General features: G+C 48.6%; 1 protein-coding gene across 9 annotated transcripts in view; it reads right to left on the bottom strand.

Annotated features, from left to right (window-relative positions):
* Positions 1–21,558, bottom strand: part of LOC112823825 (AGBL carboxypeptidase 4) — a 1,550,619-nt gene that overhangs the window by 214,480 nt on the left and 1,314,581 nt on the right. For 5 of the 9 annotated variants that reach the window (XM_073896780.1, XM_073896779.1, XM_073896785.1 and 2 more), the window contains exons 2-3: positions 12,789–12,922; positions 10,274–10,658 (exon numbers count right to left, since the gene is read on the bottom strand). The exons of 1 other annotated variant lie outside the window; for it this stretch is intronic. In XM_073896780.1, the coding sequence (XP_073752881.1) occupies positions 10,274–10,658; positions 12,789–12,922 (519 nt within the window). Of the gene's footprint in view, positions 1–10,273; positions 10,659–12,788; positions 12,923–15,553; positions 15,705–16,407; positions 16,898–21,558 lie in introns of those variants that run through there. 3 more of the 9 variants (XM_073896782.1, XM_073896784.1, XM_073896786.1) reach the window with 3 other exon arrangements.

Genomic DNA, 21,558 nt, shown 5'->3' with positions numbered 1-21,558 from the left:
AATAGGAAGTTTCTCTGCTACAGGTATAATTCTAGTTTCTTCCTAAATGCAAAGTGAATCAAGTCAAAATTCTTACATGCGTTCAGAACCTCCACTGTGGCACAGAGGCACACTGGATTGGGTAGAAGAACGAGGATTCCACTGTTAACAAAGACCCGAGCACGGCAATAGCTAGGTAACAATGAAGGAGGGACACAAGAGCCTTAGAAAGAGGCAGGGGAGACGGCCCAGAGCCAGGCAGGCAGGCGGGTCCCACTCTGTGGACTCCATCATTGTTTTTCAAAAGGCATCAGCCACTTTCACCTGCCATTGTCACTATGCGTCTGTTTCTTAGCCCCATTATGCTTCCAGTGAGGGTGGAGGACAAATCTGGTCTCATTTCTTCAGTGGGAATCTACTAAGCATCTACTAAGTGCCAGTCCTGGGCTAGATGGCCCTCAGTGGTTCACAGCCCAGCAGTGACAAAAGACAGGCAACAGATACCCACCCCATGTGGTTGACAAGGGTCAGGATAAAGACTTGGGAACAAAAGCAAAGGAGGGGATGCTCCACCTGGAGGAGACCAGGAAGGCTTCAGAAGGACAGTCGCACACTTCTGTGCTGGGGTTTGGAGGAACGACGGGCAGGAGCTCACTGCGAGTGGAGGATGGGGGTGGGGGGTTACTCTCATACAGTGAAGGCACATGGCACAAAATCGAGGCTCCATGACCAGCCAGGAAGTGGGCAGCATGATGATCTGCAAGGGTCTGGGGAGGGAGAGGTCACTACCAACCTGGCAACCCTGGGAGGCTTCGGGGAAGAGCTGAGCTCTGGCTGGAGCACTGATGTGTGATGAGGTCTGGGGAAGGTGGAGGGGTGGTCAGGCAGGGGATGGGATCACAGTAAGCAGCGGCTCTTTGGGTCCTTCTCCCGCTCCTTCCCCATTTTCCCAATGCCTTCTGCGAGCAAGGGCTGGAGTAGGCTTTGCTGGGCAGAGGCAGGACAAGCCGGTATCGCCTGGGGCACCAGATTGAGCAAGTCCTTGCAGCTCAGCTGGATGCCCCCACAGTGGGGTCCCCTCCTCAGGAGTCCGAAACACAGGGTAGCAGAGCTGGGATGGACCTGCGAGCATCCCCTCTCCATGGGGCAAAAACCCAGCGGGGGGGGGGGCAGGAGCGGGCCCAGGGCCCCAGTCATGGGGGTCAGGGTATTTTCCCCACTTTGAGGAACTGTAGGTGCCCATTTCAAATGACATATTTGCTTCTCTCCGAGGTGACCAACACCTACTGAATGTCCTCTTTGTTATATACCTTACACCAAAATCTCTCTCTTTTTTAAATCTTTCTAGTACTTTTCACCCTGATGTCAAGTAATTATTTGTTTCGCATCCCCTGGCTAGAGTGGAAACCCCAAGGGCAGCCGTGGTCTTGTTCACTGCTATCTCCCCAGCACCCAGTACAACGTCTCTGGCACACAGGTGACCCTATCTACTGAGGAGGCTGTTTTACGTATGACAAGCACCAGTCATTAAACATGTGTTAAATGAAAGAAGTAAATCCTCATGGAAGTCCTGCGAAATAGATCTTATTATCTCCGTAGAGGCTCAGAGAGATAATGTGTCCAAAGTCACACAGGTGGTGAGGACTCAGATTCTGGGCTGTTCGACTCCAAAGCCTTGCTCCTTCCACTGCTCTAAGCCTCCTCAGCCAAGGGCAGGTTTCAGATTTCACAGTCCTGCTCACCCTGTGGGACTCTCAGCTCATCTCTGACCTTGGGGGGTGGGGGTCCTTGAAGAACTCCACAGGGGGCAGTGGAGAAGAGGGGGCGTCCCCAGGGCTCATCTCACCTCTGGCAGCTCTGAGCCTATCCTCTGCCAGCTGGTGGGCAGTCCAAACTGGGCTGCTTCTTCATCGGTGGTTCTTCCACTCCCCTCCCCACCCAACCATCTGGGCCCAGGGAGCATCCAAACGGCAGGAATGTGCAGAACAGCACGAGTCCACCCCACCACACACGCATTCCCTCCTAGCTAACTCTTCGCTACGCAGTCCAGCCAGAAACTACTTGAGAGAGCCAGCTTCTCTCATAACTCCAAATCTTTGTTCAGGCTGTCCTGCTGCCTGAGATACTGTTCACTTTCTCTGCATTTGGATAAACCTAACTAGTTCCTCACGTGGGGGCCTTCTCCAGCCACCTAGAGTACCCCTGCCCCAGTCACCTACGGAGCCTTCCTCTGTATCCCCTCCCAATGCCCCGAGAGCTCTGGAGCACAGCAAGGCTCACACTGTATTCCCCCTGTCGGCTGCTGAGACCATGACTCTTTAAGGCAGTACCAGGGTCTTAGCTGTCTGATTTCCCCGGGCCCAGTGTAGGGCCTGGAACAAAGGAAAGGTTTAATAAATGCTCCTGCACAAAACTGTTTCCCTATTGTCAGAGCCATCCAGTAATGGAATGGGCTGCCCTGGAAGGCAGTGAGTGAGCTTTCTGTCTCTAGAGGGATGTTACAGGAGGTTGGATGATCACTTGGCAAGGAGGCTACAGAAGGCTTCCTGTCCCGTGTAGGAGGCTGCACCAAGTGAACTCTGGGACTCCCTACAGGACTAGGGACTGAGCTGGGACTTTAAGAATCACCTCCAACCAAACTCAGCTGCCTGGAACAGTAACAGAGGGTGTGGCCAGACTCTGGGCCCTGCTGAACTGCCAACCAGACTCATTCCATCCATTCATCTTAACCCTCTGTGGCTTCACGAGGATGAATCTGTCCAGATTCCACATGGCCTAGGCACGTTCTGTTCCCTCTCTGGTCCTCAGTTTTCCCATCTAGAAGATGGGGGTGAAGGTTGGGTTGGGTTCTTATTTAAAGAGATCATTTCTATAAAAACTCCAGGAATTTTCTGGTTGGCATCTTGAGATCATATAGGTTGGTAAGGCTAAGAAGAAACGGTAGGCTCTGAAATTAGGCAGGTGACATCCCATCCAATAACTCAAAGGTTAGGCAGTCCCAGAATCCACTGTAGCACCTAAAGGAGGTTTAATCATGAAGGCAGGGGAGACACAGCCACTGCAGAAACACGGGGCTGGATGCCCGTGGGATCAGCCTGCCTGGTGTATGGAAAAGTGAGACGGGCCTCAATTTGAAGCCTGGTTCCACCATCTCCTGGTTGGGTGGCCTCAGGAAAGATACTTCATCTCTCTGAGCCTGCTCTCTGGGCCTCAGCTGGTGACCCTATCTGCTGCGGAGGCTGTTTTATGTATGACAAGCACCTAGTGTCAGGCCCAAAGCAAGGTATTCAGAGAGGCCAGCCTTTGCCTGTGAGGAGCCCTCCCCCACCTCCATTTCCTCTGACTGGCAAATCTAGCAGAGAACAAGGCTGCCCCCTGGCCGCACCAAAGCCAACGACCATCAGGCAAAGCCTTGTCCTAGGGGGAAAGTACATTCCTGTTCTGGCCCAGCAACTCCTACATGTTCTAAGCTACCCAAGCAGATTACAGGGACAGCCTGGAGTTGTCCCTCAGCCCTATCCCCGCTGCCCTAGAAAAATGAACTCCAGGGAGAAAGAGGGACCCAGGGAGGGTCCGGGACAGTCCTGCCACTCTGAAATCTGTTCTTAAAATCATCTAGGAGGAACTGTGGGTAACCTTTCCGTCAGTGGTGCAAAAGGCCCCTCACAGCAGAAGATCACCCATATCTTTAAGAGAAACAATTCCAGTTCTCACCGCTACATTTTTTCCTGCCATCCGAGCTGAGGAGGCATAGGGCACAGTGGTTTTGGCCCCGCGCCACCACTCACGGAGGTAGCTGGGGAGCTCAGGGGCCTCCCGGGCCTCACCTCTGCGACAGGGCTACGCAAACGCAGCCTGTGGCCCTCCCTCGGTGCTCGACTTCCGTGAGCACTCCTGCTGACTGGTGAGAATGGACTGAGGCTGCAGGAGATGGAAAAGCATCCAGAGGTTCACCTCAGGCCCCAGGAGAGCCCTGGCAAAGAGGAAACTGAGCCATAGAGAGCAACGGCTGAGGGACTGAGGGGGTCAAAAGGAGTGGTTGAGGACTGGGGATGGGAAGACAGAATTCTGTCCAGGAACAGCGGGTGGGCGGGGAATTCTATAAACTACAGACGAGTGAACTTGAGCTCAAGGCCAGGAGAAGTTGTAAAATGGCCTATTTAAGAACGATTTCTGAGGACTTAACCAGAGAGATATTAGGAGTTGACCAAAGATTAAGATATGCCAAGACACCCACACCTGTGTTCTGTGGCGGGACAATGAGAGTCTATGATATGCCAAGCACTGGACAAACATCATCCCACGTGCATCCTCAAATGATTCTACCTTAGTATGCTGGGCCCACTGTGCACTTACTTCGTGCCAGCCCCCGGACAGAGGTCTTCCCACGCATCTGCTCATTTACTCCTCATAAGAACTATAATGGTGGGTACTATCATTGACTCCGCTTCACAGATGAGGTAACTAAGGCCCAGAAAGTTAAGTAACTTGCTCAAGGTCATAAATTAGATCACGGGAAAGCCAGGGCTCAAAACCCCAGTGCTTCTGATCTCAGGGCCCATGCAGGCCCTTAATCACCATGTAGGCATTAAAGATACCCATCTTACAGAGGAGAAAACAGAGGCTGCGAAGGGCTCAGTCATTTACTTGAAGTTGCACAGGTACTGACCCAGACAGCTGAGATTCCAACCCAAGCGATATCTGTTGCCGAAGCCCAGGCTGCCTCCGGCACAGGGGAAAGCCAGCAGGAGGCACTTGGCCGACATTAGCTGCCTTTTCAAAGGCACTGTCAGAGACCTGTGCTTAAAGAACCCAGCTCGGACCGCAAAGGATTTTAAAGATCAAAGCTGGTATTTTAACGGACCTTGGACGGAACACAAGGCGTGAGCCCAGAGGGGAACAGAGGTGATAGAAACCGAGCTCTAAAGAGCCAAGACAGATTTGCAGACCACAACGGCTTTCCCCTTCAAAAATTTTAACCAACTTGTGATGATTTGGCCAACAGGGATGTGAGCTCTTCTTTCTGCTTCTCCTCGCGCCAAGTGGGGATAATCGTCCTTACCTGGCCTCGCGATAGGGCTATCACAATAGTCCAATGACAGAAAAATGTCAAGGTGCTTTCAAACCCATCAAGTGTCATGCACATGTGAATTATTATGCTCATTATCTATGCCTCTTTGGGGTTAGGAGTCATCATTTCTGCCTCCATTCCCTGAGAAAGCGCATCCCAAATCCAAAACCAGTACATGCCTCCCTCCTGCAGTGACAGCCCTTGTTTTGTTCTCTCTGGTGTCGTGCTGTGTGCAGGTCTGTGCTTCCCACTGGATTGTGAGTGCATCTCGAAGGCAGCGATTACGTTCTCCTCCCCATACTCCTCACAGAGCCCTTGCCAGCTTTAGCTAGAAGAAAATCACTTGAGTCACACCAAAATGAATTTAACTATCTAAGAGGCACTGGTGCTAACACTGAGGACAACATCTAAGCTTCTGTCTTTGACCTCTAAGGATAAGGAATGTAGCCTAGGAGAAAGCGAGAGGGACCCTGGAGTCTCTCTCGCACACCAAAGCTCCCCCTTGCAACTGGCTTTTTACGGTGTGCTTCCCCTGAAGCCACTGGAATTCTGAGTCTACCAAGCCTCAGTTTAATAAACACTGCTCCGGTGCTCTGGCTTGTGAATGTTTAAAAACAGGGCCGTCTTATTTGTTTCCATGTTCCTAGCACCCAGCGCAGTCCCGGCACAAAGGATGTCCTCAGTGAGTAATTGCTGAATGAATGAAAATAATGAACACAGGCACAGATAAATCTCTACTTTATCAGTTGGAATATCCACACGCTTTCTGGGTCCTCGGCATTTACTTCTTGGGAGAGGGTGGGCAAAAGAGGGCACAAAAGGAAAAAGAGACTGGCATTCACTAAACACAATATGCTTTACGCTCACAGGGCTTTGTCCTTGCCATTTGCTTCCTCACTTAAGTTTGATGTTGTCACAGAGGCCCCGAGAGAAGAGACCCTCAGGGGGAGAGTGGGGCTCCTGCTCATCAGAGAGGGCTACTTCCCATGCTCCGATCACAGAAAGTTCTGTTTCACAGAGAAGATGTGCTTTGTGGGGAGTGGGAGTAGAGGAGTCACCCCCATATCCGGACAGTGAAGTCCAAGGGTTAAAGAAGGCTGCGGAGGTGAGGGCCCAGAGAGAGGCGCACAGGACCAGGTGTCAGGAGACCGCCTGGGAATGGGCCTGCGATGCTGTCTGGCCTCGTCCCCTCATCAGCAGCACCAGTCCGTTTGCTGGGTAAGCTCTTTCACCTCTCCAGGACTCCATGCTCTAGAGAATCTCTTTCCTGTTAAATCCAGCTTGTGTATATTTGTGGAATGAACGAAAGATGAATTAATAAGGGCATAAATGAAGAAGTGAGCCATCCAGGGACGTCTTGGAAACATCTTCTTGTCCTATTTTGCTGCTGTCCTCTTTCCCTCGGTCCCTGACCTCCACCAGGAGCACCGTTACAACTCCTCGCGGCTAGAGGGCCTGCTCACCACTCTGAGGTCCCCATCGGGCTCAAGGGGCCAGGCTCCTGCTCTCTGCCTCTTCTCATCTACCACCTGCTGGACCCCAGTGCCTGGGGGAGTCAGCAATGATATTTCCAGGCAGGGAGCCTACCTTTTAAAACTGAGCATTGCCGACCTGTTGGCCTCTCTTGCCTCTGAATCTGCATGTTATGGTGTAGATGATCCAGCGCCCCAGCTGGACAAAGGCCATTGAGCTGGGTCCCTGGGCAAGGTGGACAGGAGAAAATACGCGAGGAAGGGCCTCTAAGAACAATGCTTGAGTCAGGCCCAGGGGGCCAAGGCTGGTACAGCTCAGGATGTGCTCTCAGAGGACACATGAAGCCAAGAAACAAAGAGGGTTTTAGTCACTTTCTGGTTCTTTGCCATGTTACCAGTTTCTAGATGATGTGTATAGATGAGGAACTATTATAGCAGAGGATGTCTTCCCAGACTCACCAAGAGAGTTCCACCTTCAAAGGCGAGGCTAGACACCCCCACCCATTCCAGGACTCATTACACCGCATTTCAACTATATGCTTACATGTTTACCTCCATCGCTACCCACACCCCAACTTCAACTTCCAATGTCTTAGTCTTCTTTGTATCTCTCCAGGCTCCTAGGCTCAGAAAGCACCTCAGCAATGTTAGCTAAGTTATATATATATATATATATATTATAAATATCCATATATAATATATATAGCCTTTTAACTTCTATAATAGAAGACCCTGACAGAGAAGTTAGTTAACCTACCCAAGGTTATACAGCCAATTACTAGCTAGGGGAGACAGAGTTAAAAACCAGACTGGGCCCCTCCTTAGCCCTCCCACTAAATGGTGTGAGAAAGAAGCTGATGGAAAGTGGGCAGCAACCAGAACGCCAGGTGCCATGCTATGAGGGGTATTACTATTTCCACTTTACAGATGAGAACACCAAGGGTCAGAGAGGTGCTCTCTGCCTCGATCACTCCTCACTCTTCCCATCCACTCACCCATGGCTGAGTAACAAACCTTCACCCTCCAGGTTCCAGCTTAGATGTCATTTCCCTCAGGAGGCCTTTCTTCCCCAGTCCCCCCAGATTGTGTGGGGGGCCCCTCTTCTGCAGTCCCACAGCCCCCTGTGCTTTTGTCCTTCTGGTGACATTTGTGCCCTGGGCTGTCACTAGTTGTGTCAGTGGCTGTCTCCTTCATCAAACTTTGACCTCCTCAAGGGCAGAGGGCAAGGGCTCTATCTTAAACATATCAAACTCTCACCACCAGGCAAAATGCCTGGCACACAGCAGAACACCAGTGAATAACTGTGGAAGAAAAGAGGGAAGGAGGGAAGGAAGGAAGGAAGGAAGGAAGGAAGGAAGGAAGGAAGGAAGGGAAGAAGGTTCCCAAAGCCAGAGTTGGGAAGTAGGGAAGTTGAATCCAGGTTGGCTGGTTCCAAAGATTAGATTACAGCTGTGAAAACATACAAATTCCCCTCAGGGTAGAAACCCTTCTATTATATTCTTGTAGATTTGTCTTAGAACTTGGCACATTATCATTCTCCAATCAACAAGTGCTAATCAACGGACTTATTTAAGCTCTCACAGGTCAGGGACGGTTGAGCGTAGTGTTCCAGGATGCCCACGGCCCCTAGAGCACAGGGCACTGCACATGGTCGTGGGTGTTCCACACACACTTGCGGCCTGAGCGGACTTCTATTCAGCCCGTCCACTATGAAGACAATGGTGACTGATCAGGGAAGAGCCCACCACACTGGTCCTCAGGCTGGCATTCAAGGCCTGTGGGGTAGGAGAGCCTGGAAAGTTCAAGACACTGAAACTATGGCTGAGGTCAAGTTAGTCTGTTTTAAGACTAAAGAGGCGCGTAATGATGCAAAATGCAAAGTGTCTTATTGCCCCAGAGATCCAGGAGTGGTTTCTGGAGTTTAAGCCCAGTTCATGATCCATAAAACAGGCAGTTTCCCTAGGAGTCAAAACAATGGTGTGGAGAGTTTTTGTTGTTAGTGTGCTTTTTCCCCACAAGAAGTTTACAAAAGGTGTAGCATACAAGGTGCAGTGAAAATAAAAATTATTCCTCTGAAGACCAGGAAACACTTGTTCTTTCTGAAAATTCCAGTTCTCTCCCCATCGCCCACTCCCACTCCAAGACCAACATAGCTTCTGTGAATTTTTGCGGTTAGGGCTTCTTTTTAAGATTGTATTTTGATATAGAATTTTAATAACTCTTTAGGTTGCAGACCACATGTGACCTTTACTGTCACTTCGCACCCCTACAGGCTATGACCTGGGAGAGGGGCCAAGGCAGAGGCCGAGTCGTAAAGTGGGGGAGGTTACCAGCCTAGATATCAGGGGATTTGGTCTGACATGACTTCTGCCTCTGCCTCCCCAGTGACTCTGGGTAAGTCCCAACCTCAGTTTCCCTCTCTGTGACAAAGGCATGGAAAGGCCTCTCAGCTGACTCCCTGAGCCATTCTGAAGATCTACCAAGACACCGCCTCGGGGAGCCACTTTAAGAAATAAAAGGCACCTATGAATATAAGTGAGGTAGGGTAAGAGCACATTTATCTAAACATCAAAGCAGAATGAATGAGGCTTTACATAGAAATCTGTTATCTGATAACACAAACCTTCCTTCTTGAGTGCAAAATTATATTTGATTCAAACTTCGGGAATAGAACTTGTGTTTCTAGACTAGACTGCTCCCATTTTTAAGCAAAAACACTGGCCTGGGGTTATTAATGACTGCCCTCTGGGGATGTGGAGGTTGTAAACCGCTGTTACACTGGTTTCCAGAATACGGACTGGTCTCTGCCTTTTACAATTCTGGATTCTTGTGTTCTGAGAGAGTGTTTCTCTCTTGTTCTCTCTGCTAGGCAGTCATTTCTCCCTGCTGTCAAGGCTGCTGCCTTTCAAATTCCCCGGTTCCTGCTTCTAAGCCACATTAGGTAAGAAAACCTAAAAACCTGGTTTGTTAATATCGCTCGCAGCGTTGAGCCTCTTCAGCTCTTTGGGCAAACCAAAGGAGTTTTCTACATCTTTATGTTAATCCTCCTAAGGTCATGTGCCTCTTGCTCAAAGCTTTTTAGTGTTTCTCATTCCCTCCCAAACAAGTCCGACACCCCAGCTGGCACAGGTTTTCAAGGTCTTCGGCAACCTGTCCTCAAACTACACATGCAGTATCCCTTCTCAGCAGGCCCGGGGCGCTTTCCCACCCTCAGTGGCTGCTGTGCCTTGAGATACCCCCGCCCCTCAAGGCCTGCTTCAAGGCCCACCTCCTCCCGGGAGTCTCCCTCGGCTACAGACAACCTCTCCAAACTCTGAACTCTCCCATTTTATCCGCAACCCCCTGTGGCATTTATCGTTTCTGACTTAAAGTAATACACCTTTTAAGGACCATGTCTAGTTCTCTTCACGTTCCTGAAACTGCCTTGGAGAGGTTTCCTTCAACCCCTGATGGTGCCTCTTGCTGAATGAGTGCAGAAATGAGTGGTGGCCGTGCGCCACATTTCTCCATGTTCCCCACTGGGTTCTAGGGAGCTAAGGCTGCTGCACTCAGGAGCTCCTATCAGATTCGCTGTGGGAGGGGGGTGGCTCTACCTTGGGGTGACTGCCGAGCCAAGCCTCTGCCTTTCCCTAGTCTCGGGGGGCGCCCTGGCCCCCCCCTGCCCCGCCCCCTCCCGGGAGAAGAGCTCCACCCAGCCTTCCCCCCCCCCCCCCGCCGCGTGGAGAGGTAGGTGGCCTGCTGGGGCACTCACCACTGCCAAGCCTTAGGAGCAGCACGTCCTGGAGCCTCCGGTTGAGGTCGCGGAGCTCCTTCATTTCCGACACGAGTGCCCCGTACTCCTTGAGCTTCTTGGCCTGCTGGACCAGCTGCCTCCGAGTCCGCTCCAGCTCCTGCTGGAGGTGGCGCATCTCCTCCTGCTGCTGCTGGTAATTGCGCAGCAGCTCCTCGTACAGAGCCCGGGGCACGACGGCATCCTCCAGACTGTCCATGTCCTCCGTGCCCGGAGAGGCCTCCACGAAGACCTCCTCTGGACACGTGCTGTGGCCCAGGCTCAGGCCGTTCTGCTTCTCCAGCCGGGCCACCACGGCCTCAATGCTCTTATGCGCCACTTCGCTCGGCTTCCGCCCCTCGGGTCTCTGTGTAGGACAACGAGAATCAGTTCAGGCAAGGGCAGCTGGGACTTTCTTGGACTGCGGCTCAATATTTCCCCAGACAATCCTAGAATCACAGAACCACAGAACATCAGTGCTTGGAGAAACCTGTGCGAACACTTAAGTCAAACCCTTTCATTTTACAAATGGGGAACCGGAGATTTGGGGTGGGGAGGGGCGTCTTGCCTAAGGTCACATGGTCAGTTGGTGGCAGAGCCAGGACTCTGGTTTCCCAGGCCGGTGCTTTTTCCATTCCATCGCTCTGCCTCCCGGGTGCAAATTCTACCATGCCCACCCTCCCCAACTCCCCAGCGCCCACCCCACCCATAGGGCCTAGGCAGTGACTTGCTCACAGGGGGTGTTCAATGTATATTGGCAGAGAATCTGTGAGAAATCAGGCCAGGCCAAACCATCCCAGGGGAGTCAGCACTCAAATCTCTTCAACAACAAAAACATAAAAGGCAAAACACCCCAAGAAAAAACAAAACACCCCTCCCCCCACCACACAAAAACCAAAGTAAACTTTTCCTCAAGAATGCTTTCATTGGGAAGGACGCTAAGAACTCTAATCTGTTCTAATCTAGGGCAGGAGCCATGTCTTATTTCCTCTGCTTCTCCACTGTCTACTCAGAACTGGCACTTGGCAGGGGCTTGATAAATGTTTACTTAACTGAAAAGTTCAAAGAATGCTGGCACTGGAAGTTCCTTCAGTTTAACTCCCTCATTTGCCAGGTGAGGACACTGAGGCTCCCAGAGGGGAAGGACCGCGCCTGCGGTCACGTGGTGAGCCTGCAGACGAGCAGGTCCTGAACCTAGAGCCCCGCTTCCAGCACGAGGCCCCTCCCCCACATCAGCTAGCCTCCCCTTGGACTCTCGCCAAGTTGAAGCTCAGCAAGACGGTGGGTATACAGAGCATAGTTCATTGAGAAGAAAATTATCCAGACTATCTAGGGGCTGGGGTTCCAGCTGCCTGAGGAAATTTCAGCTCAAGAAGACAAAGCTTCCATTGAAGGGGGGGGTGGGAGTTACAGGCCCAACTGAATTCCTAACTCAAGGCAGGAGGGCCAGGAGCTCTCCTGATTGGGGCACTTGTGGGAGGTGCAGACAACAGGACAGCGGATTCCAGACAAATTAACCGCGTCAGGTCGAGCCTGCCTTAACCTCTCGATAAGTTTCTGGGTGTTTAGTGAAAAACAAAAAACAAAAAACAAAAAACAAAACATGATTCTGAGATGGAGTTACGTGACAAAAATCCTATCCTATCATTTTTATCCATCGGGATAAGGTGCTGCTAGTTTAGATGAACTTATCCACTAAAATCGTACTGATCACGTGAGATCACTGCATCACTACACTGTGAGACCGCTAAGGGGAGTGACCATGTCGGCCTAGTCTGTGACCCCAGAGACCAGCACAGGGCCAGGCCCACAGCACGGGTGCAATGAATGCATCACCTGAACCTCGCTGCATCTTTTGGACTATGCCTTGGGGATGTCTTCGACCTTGTGTCCAATATCAGGCCATGATCAATGAAGAAGGCAGCCTTCTTTCTCTTCCCTTCCTCTGGGGTACCGATTGTACAGAAAAAAACATCTGGCTTGTTGAACAAGATATTCAGTGGGTTTACAAGTGAAGGCTGGAGACCAATTGAGCAGCACATCAAAGGAAATGCTACTTCATGTAAAAGTTTTCTTCCAATCCAGGGTCCACAAACTCCTTTGTGTAAAGCTGGCACATTCTGCTTCCTATCGAGTCTACCCTTAGCTGTTCGGGGCAATCTGATAGTGACTGGCTCTGAACTGCTGCCTGAGAATGGCTGTTTCATATTCCTGGAGCTCAGAGCTGTAGGCCAGGGAGGAAAGCCAAAAGCACTGTTGCTTTCCATTGCCTAGATAGGGCAATCGGGCAGTGCGAGGTGGCGCAGCATGAGTCAGGGCTCCTGGAAAGCTGGCCAGCAAGGCAAATGCATACTAGTTGTCCCAAGACTCTCCCAACCTGAAAAAAATCCCCAGGGGACATTTCTATGGGGAGAAGAGGCCAGACTGGAACTCTTTAGCTATCAAGACTCTGACAATGCCCCCATGAACTTCCAAAAAAAGGGAAAGATTTTGTTACCTTGATGTGTCTAAGCTGTAAATCTTCTTCCCCATAATCTTTAACCTCCCCATCTTCTTCTACGTGATTGAGAGAAAGTTTGGGGATTTTTATTTTCTTCTGCATCACACTGTTTTCAAGGTCAGATTTGTCTTCTAAAATGCATATCAAGAGAACAAGATTCATTATGAGTCAAAATGCTCAAAATACCCATAACCTCAAATGCTAGAGAACGATTGAGGCCAGACCAGTTAAAAAGGAAAAGCAAACAAACCCAAGACCTGTCCCACCTGCATGCAGGGCTCCTAAAAGCAGCAGTGCTGGTCAAGCTCTAGGGTCAGAGGTATACGCTATAAGCACTGAAATCGTGTCCAATGATTTTGCTTAGGGGTTTCACCAAGTATACCTTAAAGGGTGGCCTTTTATGGAATCTTGGAACTGGAGTGGCCACTAGATTGCTATTTGGTCTAAACTAGCCCATGGATCCCTGAACAACCAAGATCTTTCTAAGTAAGCCAAATGAATTCCCAGGAAAATGTGGTGTTTTTTTGCCAGTTCAGGTGCCAATAAGCATGAAAGGGACAATGGCTCTTACAGAGGTAGAGCCTCCCCACAGTCCTGACATAGGACAGGCTGAGGTTAAGACAGAAGAAGAGTTAACACGTAACACTTACTGCCTTTTTACTGGTATCAGATCACAGAATGACAGAGGTTGGGGGGGTCCTGTTGACCAACTGGTCCAATCTCTCATTTTACAGATGAGGGAACTCAGACCCAGAGGACAGAAGGGGCCTGGCCAAGGTGGGAGTCTGAGGAAGAGCCAGGAGTCTCGCATCTCACCCAGTGTTTACGTGTGATAACCGTACACACCGAAATGAACTACAAACTGGAAGGTGCTACACAAATACAAAGGGATGACTTCTCCTCACTTTCTCATTCTTTGAGCTCAACTTCAGACAATCTAAAAGAGAACTTTTTTTCCTCCTGCACAGATGTCAAACTTTATTTTCCAGATCTGTCTTTCACTGTAGATGTCAAAAGGAAAAATTCAAAGAGGAGAGTTCTAAAGTAGAAACTTGAACGTGGAACTGGCCCCTTGTGGTAAATAGGTTGGAGTCTTGTGTTCTGGGCTTGAACTGAGACTCTGGGAATTACTGTTTCTTTGATTCCTCAAAGGTCCCCACTGCTATATCCCAAATGCACTTTCTAGCATGTTGCCCAGTGCTGGATGTGGCACATGGCCAGGTAGCTGGTTGAACACAGTCTCTGAGGGTCTTTATGTGAGTGTGTGTGTGTGCATGCATATGTGTGTGCATTAAACATGCTCTTACACTTCCCCCAAGCCAGGCTTCTCTTTTCACAACTTGTTAGTAAAGCTGAGAAGGAAGCTTATAAGCACACAACTATTCTAGAATGTAGTCAAATGCCACATCTTCCCAAACAGTCTTAGGAAGGGAGCCCCCGCTGGAGAGGGGTGGGACTCTGGTGCCAGAGAGACCTCAGTGGGAACCTCTTGCATGGCAGGGCAAGGAGGGAGGTGCGAGGCCTTGGTCTCACGGAGCTCTGGTGCCTGCTCTATAATGGAGCTGGGGGGACGGCAGCACTAATTCACATAACTCACTGCACAGTGCCCGGTATACATTAGGCTCTCAACAAACACAACATTAAGACTGACACCATCAACATGCTCGGTATCGTTTTTATTTCCTTAAACAAAAGGTGAATAAAGATACAATTTTAAAAAATAAAGGAATGACCTAAGGGCGTAGAGTACCCAGGAAAAACGACTAGTCTTTGTTGACAACCCTCTCGTGATCAGAGGTGAAAACAGCCTTTCCCACTTACTGGAGGAGCAATTCTCAGGTTCTGTTTTCACAAGAAAGGCCTGTTTTTGTCCTCTTTGTGCCTATAAAATACACCCAACGAGTTGGGCCTGAACAACAGCAGGGACTGTGGTCTTTCTAAAAGAGCAGCAGCTTCTTCCTCCTACAAATCATTGTAGACTCCAAGTCAAAAAGCTGCTAAAATATAACTGCTTCAAATGAAGTTATCCCAAAACGGAGGATGAGAAGGTGGTGTTAGGACTTCTGAATGTGTTGGGGCAAAGCGCCTGAGCTAGTTGTCAGTTTGACAAATTCAAGGGCAAAGGTTTGAGATGTAGACACCCAACTAGAAATGACAAGCTAGGCTCTGCCTCCCTGAGCTGAAACTCTGGAGCTCAGGAGCATGTTGACTGGAGAGAGGCAATCATTCAGACGCACAAAACTAGGTAATATTTGCACTGAAAACAATCCTCAGATCATCTCGTTCAACCCTTTCAAAATGCAGGTAAGGAGACTGAGGCTCCAGGTGAAGCTCCCTCACTCATCCACTCAACGACCAGGCTCAGGGATGCAGGAAGAGAAGCACAGGCAGGGTGCTCATTCTGGAGGGCTCACTAGTTGTGCAAGGTCACAGAAGTTGGTGTCAAAACATGAATAGTATGAGAACCCAGACCCTGTAACCAGCATCCAGAGCATTTCCTCCTATGCCTCAGTGTAACATTTACTGAGAATTTACGCTTACAGGTTCTAGCCTGGGCCCCAGAACACGGAGCATGAGCTCCCAGTTGTGGGGGCACAAGAAAAAAACCAATGAAAACAATAATCCAAGATCTCAAGTAGTGAGTCTGAATAAGGGGGAAGCGACTGCTATAGGATCTCAGGGGCAAGGGCGATCACTTTGGTCAGTGCAACCACGGCAGGCTTTTGGGAGGAGATGGCATTTGAGCTAGACTCCTTACTTACTGAGTGATCGTGGGTAAGTGACTTTATTTCTCTGATCCCGCTTCCTCATCTGTGCCTCAATCACTCTGCCAGGATGCTGTGAAGACGACCAGTTCTGTATCAGGTTCTATTAAGTACTTGAGGGGAGTGAATGGTACTCGGGCAGTCAGTGCTTAGAAAAGGAAAAGCCATTTAAGGATGGTAAGAATCTGGAACACACAAAAGGGACAAAGACTAGAAGCTAAAAAAGGAAGGTTGGGAAACTATTTAGACTGGAATGGTTATAAAAACATGGTTCAGTTACAGGCAGGAAAAAGAGGCAAGGAAGGAAGTTAAGGCAGTTGGGGCTTAGAGAATAAATGGCCTTGAATGCCAAGGTAAGAAACTGAGGTCTGGCCAACAGGTGTGGAAAAAACTAGGAGTCAGGCAACCCGGATTCTAAGTCCAGTCCTGCCACTTGGTGGGGTAAGAAGTCAGGCAAGCTTGCGATGTCAGTGAGTGTCATTTTTCTTTTTCTGCAGAAATGGAGATATAATGTGTACCTCAGGTAGGATCAAATCAGCTAAGTAAATGTGCCTTGAAAGCAAAAGAGCCCTGTATGTATAGTGGATGGCAAAGCTCAGTAGAGCTTGCTGCTGGCTCAGAGCCTGCTGTCCGCTTGCTTTTTTCAGGTGGAGACCTGCCCCACTGCCTGCCTGCAGTGCTCCACTCCCTACCTGATACCAGGAGGCCCCACCCCCACCAGCTATACCCAAGGCTCCATTCTCTTCCATGTAACATTCCAGAACTCCTTTCTTGTCTGCTTGACAAACTCCACTCAGCCTCCACTCATCTCCTCCTTCTTCCTCAGAGGCCACAATACACAATGTACATACCTCTCTGTAGCCTCTTTTCTTACTATGTTGCAGTCATCTGGTTTGAGGTCTACCTTCCCCACTGGAGTGTGAGTAACATCAGGGCAGGGCCCATATCCTAGGCCTGGCCATACAATAGGGACTCCTCGAGCAAAAATGTTTACTGGAAGAATAATAAAAAAGAGGCTACACCAACGAGGAAGTGAAAAGATGCTCACAATAATCAGTCACTAGGGAAATGCAAATCAAAAACATGATGAGATACCACTTCACCCGAAGATGGCTATAATCAAAAAAAGAAAGGAACAGAGAAGAAATGCCACAAGTGTTGGGAGGATGTGGAGAAACTGGAACCCTCATTCGTTCCTGGTAGGCATGTAAAACGGGGCAGCCACTGTAACAGGTTAACAATCCTCAAAATGTTCAATACAAAATTATCACATGACCCAGCATTCCACTTCCGGGTATACACCCAGGAGAAATGAAAACATACCTACCAAAAACTTGCACATGAATGTTCACAGCAACACTCTTCATAATAGGTAAAAGGTGGAAACAACTCAATTGTTTATCAGTTGATGAATGGATAAAAAAATGTGGTATATCCATGCAATGGACTATTACGCAGCCATAAAAAGAAATGAAGTATGATAGATGTTACAGTATGATGAATCCTGAAAACATTATGCTAAGTGAAAAAAGCCAAACACAAAGTCCACGTGTTGTCTGATTCCAGGTGTGTGAAATGCCAAAATAGGCAAATCCATAGAAAGGAAGTAGATTAATGTGTGCCAGGGCCATCGGGTGAAGAGGCAATGAGAAGTGACTGCTTAGTGGGTCACAGGGATTTTCTGTGTATGTGTATGTGTGTGTGTGTGTGTGTGTGTGATGAAAATGTTCTGGAACTGGAGAGTGAAGATGGCTGCAGAACACTGAATATACTAAGAACCACTGATTGGTACATACTTCAAAATGGTTCAAATAGTGAATTTTATGCTATTATACTTCAACTAAAAAACAGGCTACCACTTGTAGAATGTCTACTACCTATTAGGTACCACCATAAGGCTCTTCGCTGATACTACTACACGTCACAACAACCCTGAAATTAAGTATTATTAGCCACATTTTTTTCCCACTAAAAAAGAAATGAGACTCCAAGAAGGCCCAAAGCCACCCGGATGGGAAAGTACAGAGCCAGAATTTGATCTAGGTCTCTCTACCTCCTAAGTCCACATTTATCCTCTAAACACAGCCCTGCAACACGGCAGAACCAGCATAAATGCTGAATGAATGAATGATGGCTATAGATGAAAACATCCAAATTCCGCAGTCCAAAGATCAAAGCAGAAGACCACTTTACTCCCACTCTCCTGCCAGATGCCTCTCTCCTCAGGAAGTCCCCAGAAAGTAGTGACCATCGCCAGACATAACAGAAACAGGTTGTAGCCGGGCCTCAGGGCTTGGAAGAATTCTTTGAAAAGGTAGGCTCAGCAGTGCAGGAAGATCTGAAATGACAAGAGTGAGTTCCAGAAAGGAGCTGAGGCAGATAATCCCTCCAATCCCATGGCTCCTGATCTGGACACTTGGTCAGGGGGGGATCTTGAGGCTCCTCTGAGAGCTAACTACTTCTTGGTTCTATCGTAATGTGCATCAGCCTCCACCTTGACTGGTGCTCCAGGGATAAGGGCTCAAGAAGACCTGGGACCTCCATTCATCCTTTTCTGCAGTCAGTGCACCTCTACTGCGCTCTGTTTTGAACTGAACACAATGCTAAGTGTTCCTCGTCTTTTGGACCCTTATAACCCAGTATGTACCAAGAACCCCAACCAGAATGCAAGGTTTGACTTCCTGAGAGATGCTGGCTCATGTGGGGGCAAACGTCCGGTCTCCAGGCCTTCCTGACCCTAATCCTGATTGAAGGTGACACTTCACATCTACATCTAGTCCACAGAAGATTAATGAACAATCAGTGTCATCATCAAAAGTGAAAGAGATGGTTGGGGAGGTAGGCCCAGGACCTAATAAAAGCAGCGCAGTCCTTTAAATAAGGTGGTCCTTGTTTGGAATTCTGGCTCTTCCACATACTAACCTTGGGAACTTGGGCAAGCTACTTAACCTGTCTGGGTCTCAGTTTCCTTGTCCGTATGTATTGTGGAAATGATAAACTGTTTTCCAAACGATGGTGCGTGTAAAACACCAAGAACAGAGCCTTGCTTATCATAGGCGTTCAATGAATAGCTGCTCTGAGGCTGTCCCTGTGGGTTCCATGCTTGACTTTTATCCCACGGCAAAGAGAACCACTGCAGGTATCTGACACAGATGGAGAGGTGATGAAAGAGATGTTTTGGGAAGATTAATGCGGTAGTGGCAAGCAAGATGGATGAGGTGTGAGGAGGAGACTGAATACAGGGTGACAAGAAGCCATAACTCTTGACTGGTCACATTAATGAAGGTGAACTGTGGTATGGATCATCTAAGACAGCAAATAACTTCATGTAGCATTTTAATGTAGCTCTGGAGTGTGCTTCTGGCTTGGAATTCCAGGAAACCACATAAGAAACTAGTGGTGGACTCAGATGGACGAGGAAAACTCTCTAGTCAACCTGCCTTTGCAATTGTTCCAAGCTTAAGACTAAATAGCCAGTTCTCATGTGAACAAACAAATATGTAGCCTCTGAAGAGACAACCTTTACTGATTCTGACTTCCTAATTCTCTGGTTTCCGGGGCGAAGAAAACCACCAAGGATTTGGATGTCAACTATTTCCTCCTTCTTTCCAGCTGCTGTGATATCAGCTAATTGCATCCATCCATGCAACAAATACTGAGTAAGCACCTACTGTGTGCCAGGGCCCATGCCGAGTCCTTTACTGACATCAGTATATTTAATCTCCATAATGATTCCATTGAAGCAGCAACTGAGGCTCAAAGAAGTGAGCTGGCTTGCCTAAGATATAAAGCTATTACATAGCGGAGACAGAATTTCAAATCAGGTCTGCATGACATTCAGGCCCTGTTCCTATCATGTAATCATCTTCTAGGAACAAGAGAAGAATGACCAAGCTGCTAAAACTTCCTCAACTGAACTAAAAGGCACATATAAAATGATGAATGTGTCAATATCACTTCCAAAGTGCCTGCCTTTCTCCTAAGACCTTGCCTACACCCAGAAGAATGCTGTGATAAAGTCCCAAATTGAGCTGAACCCTATACAAGTATGACTGGATGGCAGACTCTTGAACGACAAGCTTATCAAGTCCACCAAGCTCTAAATAATCCCCAGAGTCCTTATTCAAAGCCATAAAATATGGTAGAAGCTACTCTTCAGAAATATAGAAGAACCTGGTATCTGTTATTAACCTGAGAGAGAGGGAGAGGGAGAGGGAGAGGGAGAGGGAGAGGGAGAGAGAGAGAGAGAGAGAGAGAGAGAGAGAGAGAGAGAGAGAGAGAGAGAAACATCCCATTAATGGAGGCAGAGTAATAAGCAAATAGCGTTTTAGAAAACAGGCAGTTGGACAGAAAATGCAACGCAAGTCTGTCTTCAAAAGTGAAGAAAACCCTGAAGAATCCGTAGGGTTTGGGAGAGGGATTGTCTTGATTCCCATTTTGCATAAAATCATGCTGGATCATTAAAAGGATCCAATAGCAGAAGTTTAATGTGGTGTGGGTTTGTTAGCCAAGATGAAATTCTGAGACGCTAAACATAAAATGTGTACAAAGGTTTGTCTTGTTTTAAAAATATCTACATGCAAGTTTAAAGTTTTTCATATGTACAAAAATCCTATATAAAGTCTTATGAGGTTTGCATTAAAAACAGGCATGCCACAGAGAAGACACGCACGTTGTGTTCTCTAGCCTAGAGTGTTTGTTTTTATAAAATCCAAGGCAGACAAAATTCTCAAGTTTCAAGGATTATATCCAGTCAAGACAACACAAAAAGAGTGCCTGCTGTGGTACAGCAGAAAGAAATCAGGAGACACTGGTTCGAGGCCTGGCTCTGTAACTGACTCTCCGGCGGTCAGTTCCTCTTCCTCTTGGTTTTCTTCTCTGTAAAACACAGGGACTGGACGAGAAAACCTCACCAGGTCCTTCCGGCTCTGTGACTGCGGGCCAGTCACAGGGAATTCTAGGTCTCTTTCTCTTCTGTGCAGGGCAGGGTAAGAGTAGATGACCTAACCCCTCCCGGTGGGCACATTAGAAGAAATGTCCTACTCACGCCATTCAAAAAGGAGGCGAAGAAACTGCTAACCAGGTTTCAGGAGGTCTCCTTGCTCTCACTCCCGCTGCCTCGCTGGCCTTGGCACAGGGCCGGGCATGAACAAAACCAGGAACTTCATCCTGCTGGCTCATTTGTCGGGGTAAGAAATGGTCCCAGCATAGGGTCACAAAGGGGCAAAACATACTGGGGGATCAGTAGCCTTTCATGCTGAAGCCAAGCCCCGGGAGGACTGAAAACACACACAAGTTAAATTTTAAACCTGTCTGCTTCTTACATGTGCTCGCTCCTCTAAATCACTCCTTTCCAAGAATGGTGGTACACACCACTAAGCAAGCGGTTCCCTCGCCAGGAACTCCTAGCCACCACTGTCCTTAACAGCTGCCTTTGTTTAGCGAATACCTACTATGTGCCGGACACTTTTCTGTATTCCCGTGCTGAGTAACCCAGTGGGCAGGCAGCTGATGACTATTCCTGCGTTACACATGAGCACCTGAGGCTCAGAGAGGTGAGTTAATCTCCCCAGGGTCACATCCCTTCTAAGTAGCAGAGTTACCGTTGGAACCCAGACTGTCTGACTTCAAAGCCCATCTTCTTTCAGTTCTCTAACACTTCCTCCTTAATATTTAAGGAAGTGACCTAGAGGTCATCTAACCAAATTCTCCCATAGGGCAGGATTCCATTCCAGAATATTCTCGGCATGCTTGCCAACTCCAGTGATCAGGAGCTCATCACGATGCTGGAAGCCCTTTCAATCGTTCATCTGCTCTCTCGGCTCCCATCAACCCCCATGAATTCCACTCTTTGTATCCAACTCTGCTTTCTGGACCCCAAAGAACAGGCCTGATCCTTCCTCCACTGAGGGCAAAACTCAGACACTGAAAACCACCAAAATATCATCCCATGCAAATCTTTTCTTCACTGTGTGTATATTTAGCAGCCCTATTGTACGTCT

The sequence above is a fragment of the Callorhinus ursinus genome, unplaced genomic scaffold (assembly GCF_003265705.2).
Source record: "Callorhinus ursinus isolate GAN/ISIS: 27379988/994484 unplaced genomic scaffold, GSC_fseal_2.0 scaffold9, whole genome shotgun sequence".
Classification (NCBI taxonomy): domain Eukaryota; kingdom Metazoa; phylum Chordata; class Mammalia; order Carnivora; family Otariidae; genus Callorhinus; species Callorhinus ursinus.
Note: the sequence above shows the minus strand (reverse complement) of the source record. Positions and strands in the feature narration are given on the sequence as shown.